The sequence below is a fragment of the Cygnus atratus genome, chromosome 9, assembly GCF_013377495.2.
Source record: "Cygnus atratus isolate AKBS03 ecotype Queensland, Australia chromosome 9, CAtr_DNAZoo_HiC_assembly, whole genome shotgun sequence".
Classification (NCBI taxonomy): Eukaryota; Metazoa; Chordata; class Aves; order Anseriformes; family Anatidae; genus Cygnus; species Cygnus atratus.
The window spans coordinates 3508961-3530979 of NC_066370.1; the positions used below are offsets into that span (position 1 = coordinate 3508961).

General features: G+C 38.0%; 1 protein-coding gene across 1 annotated transcript in view; it reads left to right on the forward strand.

Annotated features, from left to right (window-relative positions):
- Positions 1 to 22019, forward strand: part of COL4A4 (collagen type IV alpha 4 chain) — a 62707-nt gene that overhangs the window by 34887 nt on the left and 5801 nt on the right. Inside the window, exons 23-42 of the mRNA XM_035544727.1 lie at positions 498 to 604; positions 1041 to 1224; positions 2003 to 2071; positions 4186 to 4290; positions 4778 to 4996; positions 5716 to 5877; positions 6497 to 6667; positions 7643 to 7786; positions 8444 to 8551; positions 8816 to 8994; positions 9996 to 10059; positions 11409 to 11483; positions 11892 to 11999; positions 12338 to 12445; positions 16634 to 16705; positions 17481 to 17609; positions 19031 to 19138; positions 19974 to 20129; positions 20804 to 20902; positions 21220 to 21228. Coding sequence (XP_035400620.1) covers positions 498 to 604; positions 1041 to 1224; positions 2003 to 2071; positions 4186 to 4290; positions 4778 to 4996; positions 5716 to 5877; positions 6497 to 6667; positions 7643 to 7786; positions 8444 to 8551; positions 8816 to 8994; positions 9996 to 10059; positions 11409 to 11483; positions 11892 to 11999; positions 12338 to 12445; positions 16634 to 16705; positions 17481 to 17609; positions 19031 to 19138; positions 19974 to 20129; positions 20804 to 20902; positions 21220 to 21228 — 2376 coding nt within the window. The remainder of the gene's footprint in view (positions 1 to 497; positions 605 to 1040; positions 1225 to 2002; positions 2072 to 4185; positions 4291 to 4777; positions 4997 to 5715; positions 5878 to 6496; positions 6668 to 7642; positions 7787 to 8443; positions 8552 to 8815; positions 8995 to 9995; positions 10060 to 11408; positions 11484 to 11891; positions 12000 to 12337; positions 12446 to 16633; positions 16706 to 17480; positions 17610 to 19030; positions 19139 to 19973; positions 20130 to 20803; positions 20903 to 21219; positions 21229 to 22019) is intronic.

Here is a 22019-nt window from a genome sequence, read left to right on the forward strand (position 1 = left end):
TGTTTATTTATAAAGAATTTCTTGACACAGCAAAATGAATTTTTGGGTTAGAATAGTACTATTGTCCTTTATGCAAAAAATACATTTTAATAAATATCAGTCCAAGAGAAATCTGGAGGGAAAAGTAAGAAGAAAAAAGAAACAATTAAAACCTTTGGGGAATATTTGTGCATACTGATTTCACTGAAATTAAGGATCAAACTCTGACTGATTTCAATAGCACAATGTTTTCACTCTGTGTATAACATGAACAGAAGCTACATACTTCCAGTGCCTGTAAACACATCTTTTACAGAGACCACATTGTTCCATGAGGTGTCCAACTACATACATACTGCCTTCCTAAGCCTAAATTACCTCATTAAGGAAACCAGAATTCAAGAACTGAAAATTGCCATACAGATCCAGATATGATGAATGGTTACCCTGTGTTTATCTAAGCAGAAAATAAATAAGAAAACATGGTGTAAATATTATACCTTTTTAATTGTTTTAAGGAATAAAAGGTGAAAGAGGTCCTGCTGGGGTTCCAGGATTTCCAGGCCAAAGAGGTAATGATGGCAGAGATGGGGATTTAGGATTGCCTGGGGAGAAAGGAGCTGAGGTACGTTTGACTTTCTAAGATTTTTTTTTTTTTATATCAGTTAATATAGTGTCTTAAGAAAGGCTAGCTCTTAATGAAAACTGTCATTGTATTCCAAATTTGTAGCAGATTAATCAGTTTTAACATTTTCTGTTAGCCTAGATCAAAAATCATAGTATCCATTGAAAAAAAGATTTTATTGGAAATACTACTGTTTATTTTGTTATTTCTAGACATAACTTCTGCGTATACTGTGTCAATATTATGGGATCAGGAAGAAACAAAATTTGCCCTCTATTCCTATTGCCTTTGAATATTTAAAACTAATAACATCACCCATATAGTTACATGAAGAACAGTGGTTTCTCCAGATAATTTTCTAACGTGGCTTTTGATAATCAAAGAGAGGAAAGGAATCAGGTCATGCTATTTCTTATTAACAGTTTAGTTCTTTTAGGGTGATTCTGGAATACCAGTGCCAGGTGATAAAGGACTCCCTGGAATCCCAGGACTCCCTGGAGTAAAAGGACCAATAGGACTGCCAGGTTTGGGGATTCCTGGCCCTCCTGGAGTCAGAGGTACCCATGGAGACTTTGGTGATACTGGTAGTATTGGGCCGCCTGGTCTAAAGGGTCAGAAAGGTAATTTTGAATATTTACTTTAAAAGCCAAATAATGAAAAACACATCTGATAGCATCAATTACAGCTTCATATGTATTCTATACAGTGTTATCCATTTATAGTAAAAATCAATTTTGGCAAGCTCAGTGGTCCCATGAAGCATGGCTACTGAAAGGTACAAAACTGTCAGCATTTAGCAGTGCACACTGGTGACTATATGAATCTCAAGGGGCCTTGAACCTGCAGTGTGTTACTTGCACACTACCAGAGGAATTAATTGCTGGAGTGAAGACTACTCCTGTATATAAGGATTTGCAGGGCAATGCTTTTTTGCTGAAGGAGCAGGAAAAGACAACTAATATTTAAGGCATGGTCTTTTTGTTTGTTTGTTTACAAAAATTCCCTACCAAAGAAAAAAAATTTCACTGATTGTCAATATGTATAAATCAGAAATGTACATAGAACTGAGATGAAAATATCATTTCTCTTTCTTTCAACAGACTCTATTGTAAAGACAAATTTCTGCCAACACAGACACAAAAAATCTTTGTCTTTACAGAATACAACTGTATTACATCAACTTGAGTCATTACCAATATTCTGTACAAAATAAGTGGCAAGAGAAATACATTTTAAGATTCTCATCAAACCTTAAATGATGTGGAAATAACTATAGACGTAAACAGACCTTTCTCTTTACGCATCTGGCTGGTTATTTCCACAGAAATATTATAGTAAATGTTCAGACTATTTATTCTAAAATCAAATAGACCTATTTCGTTGTCCCTCTTGCTTCAGGTGAGACTGTCTGTATTGTATCACCATCCCCTGGAAACCGAGGTCCCCCAGGTTTTAAAGGTGTTCAAGGTATGTTTACAAATGAGGGAATTTTTGTTTTTAATCAAAACAGAGTTTTTAATTGCTAATTAAAAAACAAAGAAGCTATCCTAAAAAGATACACTAAACATTCTAGTTTTTCAACAGATAGATGTCTCAAAATGTAAAACTGCAAGTGCACAGGAATTTAATAATCTTTTACAACCAAGAGCTAGACAGCTGCAATTTGCGTGATCAAAAGGTGTGCAGGCAGCCTCCGTAGAAATGGCTAAATGAATCACAGAATCGTCTAGGTTGGAAGAGACCTCCAAGATCATCTAGTCCAACCTCTGCCCTAACACTAACAAGTCCTCCACTAAACCATATCACTAAGCTCAACATCTAAACGTCTTTTAAACACCTCCAGGGATGGCGACTCAACCACCTCCCTGGGCAGCCCATTCCAATGCCTAACAACCCTTTCAGTAAAGAAGTTCTTCCTAATATCCAACCTAAACCTCCCCTGGCGCAACTTTAGCCCATTCCCCCTTGTCCTGTCACCAGCCACGTGGGAGAATAGACCAACCCCCACCTCTCTACAGCCTCCTTTAAGGTACCTATAGAGAGCAATGAGGTCTCCCCTGAGCCTCCTCTTCTCCAGGCTAAACAACCCCAGCTCCCTCAGCCGCTCCTTGTAAGACGTGTTCTCCAGACCCCTCACCAGCTTCATTGCCCTTCTCTGGACTCTCTCGAGCACCTCCATGTCCTTCTTGTAGCGAGGGGCCCAAAACTGAACACAGTACTCGAGGTGCGGCCTCACCAGAGCCGAGTACAGGGGGACAATCACCTCCTTAGACCTGCTGGCCACACTGCTTCTTATGCAAGCCAGGATGCTGTTGGCCTTCTTGGCCACCTGAGCACACTGCTGGCTCATATTCAGCCGACTATCAACCAGTACTCCCAGGTCCTTCTCGGCCAGGCAGCTTTTCCAGCCACTCATCTCCCAGCCTGTAGCGCTGCTTGGGGTTGTTGCGCCCCAGGTGCAGGACCCGGCACTTGGCCTTGTTGAACTTCATACAGTTGACCTCAGCCCATTGGTCCAGCCTATCCAGATCTTCCTGCAGAGCCTTCTTTCCCTCGAGCAGATCGACACACGCACCTAACTTGGTGTCATCTGCAAACTTACTGAGGGTGCACTCGATCCCCTCATCCAGGTCATCGATCAAGATATTAAATGAAGGTAGCTTCATTTCTGAAATTCTGTCCTGCTTCAGTTAAAAAATATGAGAAGCTGTTAAATGGGCAGTTGGCTGGACTCAGATAGGACCTTGAACATCCATATCTGGATAAGGGGGGAAAAAGGTGTGCCTGGCAAAAGATACGCTGCAAGTCTGTAATTTCTAAGATAATATTGTTCATGGCAGGTTGCAAGTGAGCCTTAAAATCTCAATACTTACTACTTCCCTTGTTCAACTTAACTTAAATTCAAAGAACTCATCCAGAAACTGTCCAGATATTGCTCTGATCACCTCCGAAACATGTGAAGTACCACAGAAAATCATGATCAGAACAAATGGATTTTCAAGTTGTCCCTTTAATGTGGTATTACACAGCTCCCCGATACCAGTATTGTGAGTGGTAGCTAAATTCTATACAGACATGAGAGAACAGAGTTTAGTGTATTGAGTTAAACCTAATGATTCCAGGAGAAGCAGATAGCACAGAAGAATGTGATTTGACAACTGTAATTTTGTCAATTTACTAGGTTACTAATTTTGCAAGTTTGTAAATTTACAAATTGCTAGGTTACTAATATTTGACAAATTACTAGTAATTTGTCAATAACTAGGTTGCTGTCCTCTAACATTAAAATGTTACAGTTTTTTTTTTTCCTAATTTACTCTGGTGATTTGCAGTCTGCTGTTTATGCATTATGCAAATCCATTTAGAAAAAACAGCAGCCATAGATTTGGTTATGACTTGGGTGTTGGATCTTAATGTTAGATTAAAATGTTAGAAATGTTAGCCTAAAATGTTAGAAGTTCATGAGTCTACTTGTCTTCAAAGTACATGAATCTGCATGGAATAAAGATGACATACTGTTTCCTTAGGTCACAAATTTTAGAGCTCTGTCGGGTTTTGACTTCTTTTCTTTCCGTTTCCAGGACCAAAGGGTTTAAAAGGACTCCCTGGTCGTCCTGGACCAAATGGCTTTGATGGGCAAAAAGGCCAGCGAGGCAGACCAGGAGCAGGAATCCCTGGGCCAGAAGGTGAATTTGCTTTTCTCAGTCCAGGGGATATGCTGGTCAAGCTGTAATGCATATATACAGGGTAAAGTAGCTACTGTGGTGGAATAGAATTATATTTCAACCAAACCTAATAGAAGAGGAATCTTCAGCGTCTGTCCTTTCTTCTAGCAGGTACTGCAGTGACCTGAAGTTCATTGTACAGGGAGGAAATAAATTTGGTGTTATAAATTTTCATAGAAAACTGAGAATAACTAGTATAATTTCAGTAAAGGAATTGAACTTAACAAGAATGACAACACACAAGATAAATGCTGCCCTAGAGAAAATCACTGTCCCTTCCCACAGGAATAATTTTCCCCTTTTTTCTTCACATATCATTATCTGTAAATGAAAAGTCTGACATTGTCTGTGTAATACTGTTCTTTGCAAACTGGTAATGTAATTCTGGTTGAATTTGCATTATAATATTCCACAGTTTTGGAAAAAAAACTTGATATCATACCAACAGGCTTCCGAGGCAAAGCTGGTGATCCTGGTGAGGAAGGTGAAAGAGGATCCACCATTAATGGTAAAAATGGTGCTCCAGGTCCACCTGGCATAGATGGTCAGAAAGGTGTTCCAGGTGATACTACATATGGTCCTCCAGGAACCCCAGGCAATAGGGGACTGCCAGGACCACCTGGTGCACAAGGAGCAAGGGGTGATCCAGGCATTCCTGGGCTTCAAGGTACGAAAGTTTTTATGAAGCATTTTTACATAGTCAAAGGAGAAAGTCTGAGTGAGGTCAGTGCTGATAGCAATAAAACCTACTCTTGCCTGCATCTTGTCTGCATAATGGTGACTATGTAGGGTACTCCATATTTTTACATTTACATTGTCACAGTTAAGGCTGATCAGCCACTGAGGAGATCTGAACTGCAGGAGGAGGAAGATGCCTTTCCCCAGTCCATGCAGTAACAGCGCAGCTTCCTATTGTTACTGCTGTTACTTTCTGCCTACAGGCCATCTGCGCTTAGGGTCTCTTGCTCTGTTCTACAGATGCAAAGATAGTCCCTGCCTCAAATTGCTTACTCAAATCTGAAAAGATGGGCTAAAGGTGGGAGAACACTCAGGGAAAGAGAGGTGAATTTCTTTGCCCAGAATTATACAATATAATCCTGAACAATATTATATGTATATATATATATATATTATATTATACAGTATAAGCCCTCCTCACCTATAGGTGAGAGCTGAATAATTGTTCTTCAAAGAATGAAGCTCTCCAAAACAGCCAATTCTAAATTGCAGAAAAGATCAGTTTTCACAAAGTACGTAAAAGTTGTAGGATAAGTGAGATATTCCAATTACTGAACATATAATTTCAAAATTGAAGTTAGGAATTCTGAGTGATAGTGAGAAGTTTAAGGGGAAGATTTTACAATTTATTTTTTTGTTTGTTTCCAGGGCAGCCTGGTACCCCAGGATTTCCAGGTGCTAAAGGTTTTAGAGGCCCAGAAGGTGATATAGGAGCACCAGGCTGTCCAGGCTTCCCTGGTCCACCATGTGACACGGGATTACCAGGGCCACCAGGACTCAGAGGTGTCATAGGCCTGCCAGGCCCTCAAGGTATGTAGAATTCATGAGGTTTCCTCACAGGTCTAAGATTTGCACGTCTTTTCTAGGAGATTTAACCATGTGGTTTTTGTGGCTAGTATGACAAATACTTCCATGGGGGCTGCTCATTAGTGGAGGTGTATTTTGTACATTTCCTATAACTTGGAGAATGTATAATATGTTCAACTCAGATTTATCCCAACTCTCCATCCCTTCCCATAAATACTGATCCTTAACTGACCAAATCATAATGTGTTTACTGTAAAGTAATAAAGAGAAGAATTAATTACCTTATACTCTGTTGTCCTGTGTAACTTAATTGAACTCCTGGCATTGCTGTGATAATTTTATCTTCCTTATTCTTAAGCTGAAGTGTTACTTAATGAGAGCTAGTAGACGTATATTAAAAGTACTTAGCAATGAAAAGTTGGGATTTTTCACAGGGAACTTCTACTGATATGTCTCCGACTAAAGAAGAAAATCTAGACAGAGGCAGGACTTCAGCATGGTGGCAAAGTTTCCAAGTCATTTTGCTATGTTTGATGATATTTATCACTTTCTACCTTTTAGATACAATTGCTGAATCCTTTCCCTACATTTACATACATAGAGTAAAAACTGTTTTTTTCAGGCTTACCAGGCTTTAAAGGTCAGAAGGGAGATAGGGGCCTAGCTGGGCCACCTGGAATCAAAGGTCTCAAAGGCTCTCCTGGCTCACGGGGCCCCCCGGGTCCTGCAGGCTACCGAGGACTTCCAGGACTTCCAGGTAATAACGGACCACCTGGCTTCCCAGGACAAACAGGTATGTTAAACATCCCTCAAAACATCTTGTCTGTAACATCTCTTGTACAGGGAGCTATTTTTACTGTTTTTAAAGCTAGGAAATACTTTGCTCCCTCCTCCCTTTCCGGCTTCTAGAATAAGATCCTGCAGCAAGGCAGAGTCAGGAACAATAGAAAGCTTTGTTCTTTCTCTTATAATAAAAACAAAGGGATTGGAAGAGTTCGATACACCTTGATGCATGCTGGTGCACTGGTTGTTTTACAACACTGACATTTTTCAGTATATTATTTCCTAACTATTTGTAATAGTTTGTTGTTATAAGAACAAGATACTTTTTATTACCCACAGGCTATCTCCTTTACTGATGCAGTCTGTGATTGTATTCTGTATCTAGAATGTATGCTGATGAGTAAGTGGAGAAATAGATTCACATTATGTCTAGTACTTCTGAAAATGTGAGAAATTGTGCCACAAAACTTTAAAAAGTACTTAGGTATGAAAATAACATTGGAAGTGGGCATTTACACTCGTTTTAGATCACATGTCCTTTACCATTCCCAGGAAAATGGCTGGTCCAAAAGTTGAGGTGCACTAAGGCTGGAGTAACCTAGTTAGCTGGGTGTAGATTAAAGGGTCTGCTTAGATTTAAACTAAGGCTAAATGTCAGTGAAAACTAACAGAAAGGGAAAAAACCGTAAAACTTCCAATTTGCAGCTTCAATTATCTTGAGAGTTAGCTGCTTTAGTAATAAGAATAGCGTTAATCTCTGGGGGGGTGGTACAGGAGGAGGAGATGTTTGCCTCAAGGCAATCTGGATTTCAAGACAAGTTTGATCTTGGCATGAAGCCATGCTCCAAGTATTGGCTCTCTAGCTGTGGTGATTTCCTTATGAGTCCTTGTAAACCTCCTACCTTTTGCTTTATACTCTTCTTTAGAATATGACAGCAACAGCATAGCAGACTGAGTGTGTCAATAAAGCATTTAATATTGTCAGGAAGCAAAGGGATTCAAGGACCCCAAGGATTCCTAGGACTCCCAGGAACACAAGGCCCAATGGGAATCTCTGGTGTTAAAGGTGAAGAAGGAAAAATGGGTCCACCTGGGCCTAGTGGAGAATGTGGGGATATGGGAATGAAAGGTTTGTAAAAATCTGCTTCACTCTGTACTTTCATTTATTTCTATGATCAGTTTTGTTAAGACTATGTTTGGTATAAGCGTATATTCACTTGTTTTCAGAGATACTAAATCCAGCTCTTGTCCTTTATGAATGCATAACGAAAACTAAAGAAAAATGAATAGCATAGAGATCAATGGATACATTTACCACTGTAAATCGAAACATACGTAAGAATCATTCATTCAAACAAACCCTGAATTTTGTCCTGTACATATGAGAAACCAGATTTTTAAAGTTTTCTGTCATATTGTCTGTGTTCAATCTATCTAAAACATACAAGAAATCATCTTTATGAACATTAATATGGGAAAGAGAATAACCATTTCCAAGGTGTATTCAGTCACAGACAATACAATATAGAGTGGAAAGTACAATTGCTATCTTCCTTATTCCAGACAAACAGGAAATAATTCTGATTTAATATCAGCTGGGTTACTCCTGAATTAACTAAAAATCAAGCAAAAGAAAATGAATTTTGCTAGCAGCAAGTCTTCTCAAACAACTGGGATCTGCATTAGTATTTGAAGGCTTCCTCTGGTAGAGGAGTCCTCAGTAAATATTAATTTTCAGGATGTGTCATTTATAAGGATTTACTTACATTCCATGTTTGGTTCAAAGGTGAAAGAGGACCTCCAGGAGACAGTGGCTCCATTAACATTCGGCTTGAGAAAGGACAAAAGGGAGAGCCAGGCTTTCCTGGTGAGAATGGATTTAGAGGTGAAAGAGGTAAGTTCATAAAATAAAGCTGTGCATACACACATTTATCTGATATCATAATAAATGGTGTGTGTTTTTCACAGGTTTGGATTGATAGTTGCAGTAATATCCAGCTACCTTATTGTGTTTATAGATTCTTAAGGTAGCAAACTAGTTTCTTTGAGCAATTACTAAGGCAATACACAAAGTGTGAAAGCATAGCCATATTCAAGATAAGCGTCAAATAATTGTTTGACCATATTGGTCATTATCTTGTTCTGCAATTAACTTCAGGTGAAAAAGGCAATATTGGTTTCAGAGGTGCCCCAGGATTTCCAGGGAAGAACGGTGTCCCAGGACTGCCAGGTGACCATGGTGACACTGGACTGATGGGGTTTCCAGGATCACGGGGTTTCCAAGGACCAAAGGGCTTTAAAGGAATTACAGGGTTCCAAGGACAACCAGGTGACCAGGTAAATTGCAAGTGACAGTGCCCCAGAATTTACACTTACATCTTTACCAACTCCAAGAAATAAGATGGATGCCTATATTGTACTTACCCAATAGATGCTCCTCCTGAGAGGAGACTGTCAATACTTCGATACATTTTAGCAGAAGCTATAGTTAGGGTCAACAAAGGGCCTCTCTCCCAGCAGCATGTTGGGATTTTGTTATACTGCCACTTGGTAGAAGTTCAGGCTATGCTTCACTAATTAGAACAGCACAAGGCTGAAGTTAATATGGCTGCTTCTTCGTATCTTGCTATGAGGAGCTGCCAAACCAACAGACAAGAAGAAAAAACAGACCTGTGCCCATACAGACAGCTTGCACCAAACAGAACCCAGAGAAGCCATCTTGCTCAAGAACAAATATACAAAACCACATGTCCCATATGGATATGAGGTTACGTTCTTCACTAGCTTGTGCATTAGGTAGATAGGCAATGAGATTACATGAAACAAATCACAGTTCATTTTTGGTGCAGGGACATATCTTTGCTTAGCTTGTTCTGTGTTATATTTCTTTGAAGAAAGAATCTTTTGCTGATCATAGGTCATTATTTAAAAGAAAAATAGAGAAATCTTTACATTTTTACTGTAATGTCACAACATATTTCTCATTATTGTTTATAGTAAAATCGGGATAAAACTCAGTAATATTTGGTACACTGTTGTGGTACCTTTTAAATCAAATAACTCAAGCCATCTGTGAGGAATTCAAGATGTTCAAGCCAAGTGTTAGCACAAACACATTCAAAATTATTAGCAATTCTAATCTAGAGTTTCTTGGAAGTATTAATGGTCAGTGTTTGATGTAGTAAAGACAAAATGCTTTTCTGTTAAACTAAACATACAGTTTTGCTATTCGTATTGATTTCTGGTCTGTTTACTAGCATATGAGAACCAAATATTCTTACAGATCATTCTTATTATGAATATCATAAATCAATTATTATTTTTTTGCTGTTTATCAGGGTGATGTTGGCTTACCAGGAATGCCTGGAAACCCAGGATTGACTGGCCCAAAAGGATCTAAAGGTAATGAGTTCATATAAACATGCTTTTGTAAAGAACCATAGTGTTATGTTATATATGCTTTCATATGCGGAGAGTACTCACTAGACATTAGAAAACAGGACAGAAGTGAACGTAATTCAAATATGAATAGCATTACAAACAAGTCTGACATACCTGAAGGCAAAATTTGCATTTTAATACATTTCTTCTTTAATAGATTGTTCCTTATAACATAGTTTTTATTAATTTAGAAGATAAATCTGTCAGATTTCATGGAGTTTCAAAACTCCAAAAAACAAGTACAAACTTATGTTATCTGTAAAACTAGTTAAACAAAATGAGAGAAAATGCAATTATTTATGGTATTATGCAGATAGGTAGTTTTTAAAATAGTACAGCAGGATTTATAGTTACTTTTACATCACTTCTTTTCCAGCAATTTAGGCTATGATTGTTAGTTCCTGTAACTTCTGAAATTAACAAAAATCAGGCATAGGTTGTACCTGTGTAAGCAAAGTTATTCTGCTCACAAGATGAAATTTTGTATCTGTATTTTTTGCATAGGTAGAGATTACTCTGACAAATTTACAATACTTGAATTTTTTAAAATATTTCAGCAAAATACAAAATGGTGTCATCCATGATATTCGAAATTTCCTTGGAGCATGGTTTCATTAATAATGAATAACATAATAAAATCATTGCCAGGGAAAAAAAAATGTCAGGGGGACAGGATAAGCTCTTTTTATCAGCTACAGTTTCCATTTCTTCAAATATTCAACACCTTCTCAGCCAGGGAATATATTCCCCCCCCCACACACACAAAAAAAAGCAAAGAACAAGTCTGTACAGAGAATATAAGACAAAATCACTTGAAATTATTGACTCTCTGACAAACAGGAATTTCAGGGCAAACAGAAGTTGTGCTGGCTTAAAGTCCCCAGCTAGTCCCTAAAAGGTCTTTACTGAGTAAATGGACTCATGCTGTACTGATTGTGTAAATCCTAACAAACCTATGTAAGGAGCTCTTTGTGTTTAATAAAGTATCATAAGGAATTTATGCAATATCTTTCATATTCAGTATATGCTGTCAGTATTGGAAAAATCCCCCCCCCCCTTTTTTTTCTCCATAGTGAGAAATTTACATGAATATTGACTGGAATCATATTAAATACGAGCTGAGTTAGTACTTCATGATAGGATGAGCTGTCTGCTAATTTCCATGTGCCAAAGTATTTTTGTGTTCTCTCATTCCCTTTTATAGTTGTTATATCTATGACTAAATTATAAGATCTTACAAAACTGTCCAGCTTTGTATTCATGGATGAAAATAATACTTGTATCAAATGAAAGTCACTGTACCTTAACAGGCAAGAGAGGTGACCCAACTCTTCTGCTTGGTATACGTGGTCAAAAAGGGCCTCCCGGAGACCCAGGATTAACAGGTAATTCAGTATGATTAAAGAAAAAATCGGACTTAAGGAATTTTCTGTAAGCTTTGTTAGTGGAGAGGGAGCTCTATTTTCTGTACGCATTGAGTTGTATTTTGCACAGTTAAAAGCCCTGGGATAGGAGCGGCATCACAATGTGCAATATGGCTAGTGCAAACATAAGAGATAGAGGCTGGTATTGTCTAGTACAGCACTGGAGAACACCCCAAGACCTCCCAGAATACCTGTCTTGTCTATCTCTTGCTAGCCATTTCTGCTCTTTCAGATATCATCAGAGATATCACTGTAATTCATTGCTAATAAATAGATGCAAGGATCTGCAGTATTTGAAAAAAAAAACAAACACAAAAACAACTTTTCTAAAATCTTACTGAACTTTTATATTTTATATATTTTTTAAAGGATTCTGCGGGTTACCCGGAGAGAAGGGTTCACCAGGTATCCAAGGACAACCTGGAAGACCAGGATCCAAGGGCGAGTCTGGATACCCAGGAATACCTGGATTTCCAGGTAATGCCTAAGTTTTAAACTTAGTGTGATCTAAGAGCTCAGAAGGGGTAGACATCAGGAAGATGTAGCTGAGGAGGCACCTCTGTTGAGAAGGCTATAGAAAGGAGAGGTTGTAAGAAGGCTTGTACTGAAAGCTATTTCAGTATCTGTAGACAGCAGCAGTAGAGCTGGCTCAGATCCTGACAGCAAGTTACATCAGTTCTTCAGGCAGTCCCATATGCTTTCAGGTACCTCTGAATATCTGAATAATGTAGTGTGCTAAATTGTGTAGGGAAAAAAAAAAATCAACTGTTCAATGGATTTGCATAGTCAAGGATTTTTTTTTCCTCCATTCTCAGGAGCTCCAGGTCCTCCAGGATTGCCAGGAGAACCTGGAGAAAAAGGGAAAGAAGGAATTTTGGGACCTCCAGGATTGCAAGGATTAGCTGGATCACAGGGCAGGAAAGGTAAACAGCATACAGTGCAGTTCTACTGGTAGTGTGACATCACCATATGTTAATACCCATTTAGCACTGAAAATGGAAAAGGCCTAAAAAGCAAGCATGATTTTGATTCTGTATTCACTTAAACTACTTAAAGAGTTAAGCCAGTTATCAGCACCTTTGAAAAATAACAAATGCTACCTCACAGAATTGGACTACAATCTAAAACGAGTCAAGAAGAAGAAAGAAACAGATTCTGGCTCTCCTAATGCAACTGATAACAGAAGTTAAGGAAAGGAGAAGGAGTTTGCATTAATTCAGACGTTTCACTTTGACTTCAATTACACTGTGTTCTACCTTTTTACCATGGAGTGCCACTGTTCCTCTACAAAAACAGCAGAATGCTGTGGACAGTTTCATCCACAACAAATTGTGATCATAAGATAACTTGTTTTGATTTTCTTAAAAAAAAAAAAAATTTGGAGGATTTTATGTAGAAATATTTCCCCAAAATCCTAAATTACACTTTTCATAATGATTGTTACATTTGGATTGAACAGCAGCTCATCTGTACATGGAAGCCAGTATGTCATTCTGAGTATAGTAAAAGTTAATATTGAAATCATAAGTTACAGTAATGTCTTATAAAGAAAGATAATCAACTACGAAATTTGTATGCCCTCTCTGCAATAGTGAGCTTCATAACCAGTTCCTGGGCAAGAAGAATATTAATGACGGATATACAGATAGCATAGTAAAGTTATTAATGTGACCATGAAAAATGGCTAGGGAGGACAACAGATTCACTAATTCAGACTAAGGATAAATTGAGAAGGTTTCTTAAAAACTACTGAAAATTTAAATGAAAAATGGAAGTTTCAGATTACTTGCAGAAAGTAAAGGGTGCTGCTTTAAACTGTTGTGACAGACTTCTTGCTGGTGCATAATTTGCAAGAGAACATTTCATTGTTCCAAACCGTATTTTCTGTAACAAAGGCAGAAATCTGCAATGACAGGGATGTCTAAATTGAGAGAGAAAAATTTGTTCTGCTGAAAACTTCTTAGTAAAAAGATGGACTCATTCCATCTTGCCATGAGTGGTCAGCCACTTCTCTATTACACAGAAGTTATCCCAAGTCCCGCGAAGGAAACATAACAAATTAACACATGCTGCAGAGGGAAAAGTTCTGTTCCAAATAGAAATTCATTAGAGACCAAGTGGCTTGCCTGCCTTAGGATCCTGTATATTACCAGCCAAGTTGAAAAGAAGGTTAACAACCCTGAAATTATACTCAGTAATGAAAACTGAATAGAATTAGTATTCCAGGTCTACTGGAGAATATATCATATGCTGTTTTTAATAAATAACGTAGCTACCATTAGATGTGAAGTTGTTAATTGGCTGTTCCTTGTTAAGGACACAGCCTTGTTAGTCTAATTGCTTCTCATTTACATTAAATGTCTCGTGCCTGAAGAACTTTTAGATTAAAAAATGTAGTTAAAGGGCTTTTAACCAAAGCATAATCACATTTTCTGTGTTACAGAGATAGTTTTACTAGTTAAGGGCTCAGTCTGGCAAGTCTTACTTGTGTGAGTAATCCCTCATGAAGCAAGTAATATTAAGAACATCAGCATAATTACTTGTGTGAGTAAAAGCTGAATTGGGCTGTAAAAATGCAGAATAGTGGTTCATATGTAGGTCAGCCAATTCAGCTGTACCTAGAAGTATGGGACTAGAGCAATCCAAAAATCTAGAAATACAAGTGCTGATATTATAATGGATTGTTGGCAAAGGTGTCAGAAATTCCCTGGAAAGCAAGTAAACCAAGCCATCAATCTTGACTGAATAAGCTAAAGATCAAAAAAGTTTTAAATGGTGGACAGGATGCCAAATGTCATTAGTATTTCATAATCATTTTAAAATACCACTGTTAAATTCCCCAGATTGGCATGCAGCTCTCACATAAATTTGAAAATGGGAACATCCCCAAGACACAAGCTGGCTACAGAAAGCAGGACTGAAACTTAAGAAACTTAAGAGCAGTGAATTAAGGGCACAGAAGATACTACAGGTTGGGTTAGTAGTATCCCATACTATAAAAGGGTATTGCAGAGTATATTATCAATGTGTTACAGGTTTTCAAACAACCTTTTGGATTTATATTTTTCTAGACCAGTGTTTGTTGTTGGCTGTTTTTGTTTGTTTGTTTAGTTGTGGGTTTTGTTTTTTTTTTTTGGTTGGCTGGTTTGGTTTCCATTCCTTTGTTATATTTTAACAAAAATAATTCTGCAATTTTTCTGAGAATAAAGCTCCAAGATTTATATTTATTATTTATTAAAGAACCTTAGTGACCTTTTATTTTTCCTTTCTCAGAAGACCCCATCTTTGAACTAAGGATGTTTAAAGCCGGCAGGTGAACCATTTGATAAAGGGCATTCCTGTTACTGTTCCTGTGGCAGTTCATCCCTGCCAAATTTGACCAGCTTAGAAACAAATGAAAAAAATAATTCCATTCATATGTGCACAGTACAGCAATAAATTCTTCTATGATTCATGCTCTGGATAAACAGAAGATTTTGGTGCTGCAGGACATGCTGGGATCGAGCACAGGAACTGAAACAGAGAACCTACATCTATTCTAGGAAATGGCTAGACAGGGAAAAGAGAAATAATTCATAACTGTGGAGAAAAATGCTGGAACTGGCCTGGGAAACATACATCATAGGGAGAGGAACTGGCAGAAGAAGGAAATTAGAGATAAGCAACAAAGGTGGAAAAAGAACAGGAACAAGCACTGTCAGTATTGTTCCATTTCTTGCAGATCACTATCTGCTCTAGTCTGTCCCACTCTGGCAGGAGAAATGTCACAATGTCACAACTCTATTCCTCTGTCTGAAATCTTTGAAACCTGTTGCCAAGTGACCCATTGGTTTTGTCAAATCTGGTCCTATCACCAGGTGCAGCCTTAGCATGAGTAACAGATCCAGATATTGCATTCTCATTTCCCGGGCAAACATCCAACTGATAGGGCCCCCATCTTGCCTCCCCAGTTTTAAACAAAAAGCAAAGTATGAGAAAACACTAAAAAAGATTGCAGTATTCAGCACTTTTAAGATAGAAACCATAAAAATACAATTGATTTCACCCTGCATTTTGTAATTTGTGATTGCTCCAGTTTTAAATTGTAGCTGAATGCTGAATTCTGGTTTTGCCTGGACAGGAGCACCATAACATAATTTATTTATTTCTCAAGAAACAAAACCATAATAATCAGGCTGAGAGAGGATTTTTAATCGGACTTTTTGACTCAATTCTAGAATACTTGTAATAAACCGTGCAAATAACTACTGCAAAAAAAAAATCTCAGATTAGTTCCAAAAGATAAGGAAAAATGGAAGTAGATTTTTTTTATTATTTTTATTTTTTAGCAGTTTTCAAAAAAGCTCAGATGATAAAGCAGAAAATTATTTTCAGCTAGCACAAACACTCAGTTTATGATCTGGTCATCTAAGTGAACATTGCTAGCAACAAAGCTGCTGTATGCTATCACATGTCAAGATCAACCTTAAAGATGTATTTTCAAAGACTGAGCTGAAGAATTTTTGTAGCAGAATGACGCAAAACAGCATAGTTTCCTTCATGAAATCTGCAGGACCAGGAAAAATAAGAAGACAGGTGAAAATTTTGCTTCTTTCTAGTGCAGCTATATTAAATTGCATTTGCATTTATCTTCATGTAAAGAAACCGTAAAGAAGTTCCATTTTCCCAGTAATTTTATGTAGATCTTCATTCTAGTCTCCAGGTTATTACAGGGTTATGCAGTGATAAAACGACTAACATTGGACTAGGTAATCACAGGCAGCAGTAGTACTCTAGCCACAACCATGAGGTTCAGCATAGAGTAAATCAGCCCACGGTGAGCTTCCTGCTGCTAGCTGCAATGTAGAAATACCTAAAGGTTTAAAGCGTATGCTTTCTGGTTACTTTGAAACGAAACTGTATTATGGTTGCTATTTTCAGGTTTTCCACACTTTCCTTTTCAAGATGGCAGCACCCAGGTACAATGTGATCTCTTCAGTTACAAATAGGAATCAAACTCAGCAAGTGTCCTGCCTTGATCCACAGTGCATTGTCAACAAAAAAGGTGTAATTTTTAATTGCAGCTTTAAAGAATTATTTTGGCACTCATTCATGCCTGCAATATGTCTTAGGTCTTCCTGGACTGCCTGGACTGGATGGCTTGGACGGACTAAAAGGTCAAAAAGGTTCTGCAGGAGCTCCAGGTAAAGAATGGAAACTGCCTTGAGGAACAGAAAATACATTCTTGAATGAGTAAATGCACAATAAATAATGCATATTACTTTGATATTTGCCTTGCCCAGAAGAGATCATTAAGGCTCAAACTAACCTTTCAAACAGAATCTAAAGTGTGCCTAATGACAAACCTGTAGTTATTTGTGAAGAAAACTTTAAAACTTCCATTACTCACATAGTTTTGTTGGAACCTTTCAAAGCTATTTATACAATGAAAATGTTCAGTGCAGGTTTTTTTTTTTTTTTAACATGTATAAGGTAAACTAACAACTTGAAAGGAGACATGAAATCCCAGCCCCATTAAAGTCAATGAGATTTGTAGTGCAAACTTCAGAGGAACCAGTTTTTCACTCATGCTGATCTATTTGCAGCTTTCAAAAGGTGCTTTTGAAGCAGTATTTAAAAAACAGAGTGCTCACCATCTATCAAGAGATTACAAATTTATACTGATAGAAAAGTAAATTTAGGACCCTACAATCAGTTTACATTTCTAATTATAGGCAATAATGACACTATATAAAATAAACCCTGAAGAAGAGCCCTAAAGCAGAGATTACTTTCTTCAAAAGAGATGACTAAGGGCGATACTCAACAGAACTCTATCCAGCTTCCAAGGGAAATCCAAAAGAAAACAGTGCTAGGCAACCCTTGCAAGGAGGAACACCTACAGCTGGTATTTCTATCCTGCAGATCTGTATTTGTACTCACTGTAGACATTACGTACATAATTGTTTTCCTATAAAGGTCAAAGTGAAACAGGGCGCCCAGGATACTCAGGAGAACTTGGACCGAAAGGTGACAGAGGTGAAACTGGATGGCCTGGTGTTTCTATTCCAGGCGCCCCTGGAGAAAGGGGATTCCCAGGATTCCCAGGTAAGAAAGGGTTTTCTCCTCGGTGATGCTCTGCAGAACTGAAGTAAAGTTCATAAAGGCTCTTCCCCAGGTTAGTATCAACGTGAATATATGCACAGGAGATTTGCTCACTGAAATCATTCCTATTGCAAACATTTATGTTACCAGAGAGGAAAGAATGGGAATAGAAAATGACTTGGACAGACTCAGGGAACTGCTAGGTGGAGTTGCCTCTTGGGAAAAAAGTACCTAAAGAAAGAGTACAGTAGAGCTGGTAATCACAGATATACAGTAAATCAACTATTCCAATGTAAATGCAAGATGGAACTATATCACAAGACTGCTAAGATTATTCAAGAGCCTTGGTGATGTAGGAATTGCACAGAAATAGGAAAAAATTGTGAGACATATTCAAAACCCAGCTGGACACAGTCTGTGCAAGCTGTTCTAACTGACCCTGCTCTGAGGAGGGAGTTGGACTAGAAAGTTTCCAGAGGCCTATTCCAGGGGCAGCAATTCTGTGGTTAGAAACAACTTTACTTTTACTCTATCAAACCTTGCTACAGAGTCATGTAACAGGGAAAAAAATCTAGCTGAGATGAACTCTGGTGAAGTGAATTATTTTAAGATGAACACAGTTTTCTCAATTCAGTTAGCTACTAGTTTGTGAACTGAATGATGTGGTTGAGAAAAAAAAGAGAAGTTTTATTCCAAGATGTACTAACATTGCTTGAGATAGGATGGTCAAGACCTCCCATGGCATACTGTGTGTCCAGCTGTGACAATTTAGGGAGAACTCACTAGAGAGTAAATGGACGGGTGGAGTTGGAACAAGCCTAAAGAAACTAGATTTGTTTTCTTTAGAAAAGAGAAGGCAGCAGAGTGCAACACATGCTAAACACCTTCCAGTATTCAGAAACGTTACCCAGAGGATGGTAACCGATAACTTTTCTTGCCTGTCACACGTAAGGACACTAACATCTTAATTTGCAAAAATCCAGATTACACGTCAAAAAAAATACATTTAAGGCTATAAAGTTCATCTTGTTCACTAAGGTTTTTAGGAAATGACTGAACTCACTTTTCTTAGGAAGTCTGTGACTACTTATCCAGCCTCAGGTTGAATAATTTTCTAGACCTCTATTGCCTTACATTTTTACCATTTCTTTGATTACTAGAACTCAAGAGTTTATTTGTGGCAATATGTCCATGTGTAATGATGCATTCTTTAGTCTAAGTAGATTTAATAGAAACAAAGTTTTGAGAAGATAAATATTTTCACTTATTGTCTTCCCAATCACTGGTACATTCAGTACGCAAGTGAGAGCATACATTACCCTCCGTCCATGACATCATGTCATCATTCTTTTGGTTAGTAACTTACCTTTAAGAAAAACAAATTTACTGTTTTTGTTTATGTTTATTTTAATGTGATCCCTTAGGTATAAGAGGGCCTGTTGGACCTGCTGGACCTATGGGAAGATCTCCCAGTAGTGCCCCTCCCGGTCTTCCAGGTGATCAGGGACCACCTGGTTTAGATGGCATCAGAGGTATGTAAGAAGAAAAAATTCAATTTTGTTCATGTAAAAAATCCCTAAGGCTGTTAGAAGTCAGGTAGGTTTGCTGCCTGTGGAACAACATTTAAAAGCACATGGGAAACAAACCAATCAATCCTGCAGTAAATAAACAGAAGTGAACACTGGATAGATAGATCACCAGAACAAGGATAAATTCATGTACCTCCAGATTCACGTTTCTGGCCTCTATGGTAATTCTGTACAAGTCCTGTTGCTACAGCAGGTCTTTGATTTCCACAGAAACAAACAGAAAAAAGATTACTGACCTTTCTTGATAGCAAAAAGCATAAAACACATTGTCGTTTACAAACAAACTGCCGTTGTTTGTAAACCCACAAAAAGCTTTCCAATCAAAATATAGCCCCGAGAAAGCTAAAACTGGCAACCCTTTTGTAAGGATTTATATAGACCTTACTTCCTCTTTCTGTAGACGCTGGTCCTCAAATGGAGCGTTTTTAGTTTTTCTGACTCATTCCTTACCCAGACCAAAAACTTCCTGTTGGATAATAAGGGTGGAGATTGGAAGGGTAAGCAACACTATAATAAACAGAGAAACAGTGTCTCAGTGCAGGTAACAGCTTGCCACCTTTTGTTTGCACAGAATCTACACATTTTGGGAGCTATTCATATTATGCTTTCTTTACAGTGCCTTAGAGAAAGACTAATGCTAATATGTCCAAAAACATGCAAGGGTTGTCCTATGTCCCAGTGGAAGAAAACTGATAGACAGTAATGAAACATGACTATTTTTAGATGTTTATTATTTGTGCATTAAGAACTTTTTTTTAATTATTATTTTTTACTGTAGGTCAGCCTGGGAAGCCTGGTCCTCCTGGAGAGACCATCTTTGTGCAAGGAGATCCAGGCGACATTGGTATTCAAGGGGCACCAGGTATTTCTGGGCAGCGAGGGCAGCAAGGAGCCAGAGGTCCTCCAGGGAACCAAGGAAGAGAAGGCCCAAAGGGTATGATCAGAGATGTTTTTAACTAGTACATGCACTTAGGTCCAGCCTTGTGCAACTGAGCCTCATGCACAGGGGATTGCTGTTGGACAGTCTGCTGTAGCCTGATGGAAAGGGTATACTAGACATTTCTTAGCTCTGTCCTTTTACCTACAGATACAACAGGGCTGCAGAAGGTCAGAGTAGCCAGGTTTGTATGTACTGCTTCCAACAAATATTGGAAGAGTACCAGACCAACCTGAGATTCTGAAGTAAAACTATAATGTGATTATTCTAGATAAAGTAAACCTTGTCCTGTCTACAGTGGTCTTGAGGAACTGTGGAAGCTGCAGATGTATTTGAAGTAGGTATCTCACATCTGCCCCATATCAGTAGTTTGCAGCTTTCAACAGATTCCTTAGTTTGAAAACAGGGATCTGAATGCTGCTTCCTCCACACCGTACAGTAGCCTTACCTACACAAATCCCGTCTAATCTCAGCAAAAAGAAAAGTCAAATTTTAATTCAGTTCAAGACTAAGAAGAGATGTGAAAAAGGTGCATTTCTTTTTGCAAGACAGAGTTTAGCTGTCTCAAGCATTTTTTTTTTGTTGTTACTCAAGCAGTCAGACTTCATCTTATTTATGTGTTCACCTTCTTGGAAGGCAACTGCACAATTGTATAATTGTTTTCTTTCCAGGTCCTATGGGAATCCACGGCCCACAGGGTCCACCTGGTGCTGTAGGACACCCAGGAGACCAAGGTTTTCAAGGGAAACCTGGTCCTAAAGGTCCCACAGGTACTTACGAGTTTGTTGCTCATTATCATTCAGTTGTAATGATGATATTTGTATATAAAACAATCTTACTAATGTTTACTTGCATACAAAAAATTCAAGCAAACTTGGAAAAAATCTAAATTGATTTCTCATTTGAGCTGTGTAAGGATTTCTGAACTATGTATTTATATACTCACATATGTAGTTTATATATTTATCACCTCATATAATTGGTTTTAGTTCTCATTTGATTCTCTACTCTAATTTCTATGTCTGAAACTTGTTTCCTCTTACACCACAATGGCTGCAATCTACTGTCCATTTTTCACATCCTTCAGGTTTCATTGGTAAGTTGATGACTATTGATTATTGTTCATCTGGTCTTCCTTATGTATAGATGTATTATGCTCGTATTAGAAGGTGGTCTTGGCTTGGCTGTTAGGAATAGTTGATAATGCCACAACGACATAGTGCTAAGAGATTTTTCACATAAATAGCTAGTGCTTCCAAGCAGACCAATATCATAATAATGCTACATTGAGAAGAAGTCTTGTGCTAAGATGTCAATTAGACATGCAGAATATCTTTATCTCAGTTTATCACTTCTGTTGTTGTCGTCACACCAGGTAATTTCTAACCAAAAAGTTGATAAAAGCTTGAATCCTACCCTGGGTTAGTACAGACACTGAGCTCTTAATCTGACTGACATGATTCTGATTTTGCTCAAAAAATATAAATAGCCAATAGCTCCTGGTAACTTTCAACACAAGAGTGGCAATTCTTCGTTATCATTTTAAATGGGCACTGTAGGTTAGAAGAGTTAGCTCCTTTCCTTTGGCCTGCTTGTTGAGGTTTTACAGCCACAGCAGAAGCAAAGTACTGTAAATCACATCTGCTAAGGTGTTGGAGCTAAAGTTGGGTAGACTTTATGCTTTAACTCAAATCAATTTGGGGCACATTAAGACAGAAACTGTACACCAAATATTTGAAACATGCCAGCTAGCATATGCTTGGTAGCACATGCTTGCCATGCTGTTAAATGCTGTTCTTAAAGACCAAGAGTAAAATTAAAAGCAGTGAAACTCAATAACTCGAGGTTTTAAAATATTAAAGTATACGCTTGAATACCAGAAACAAC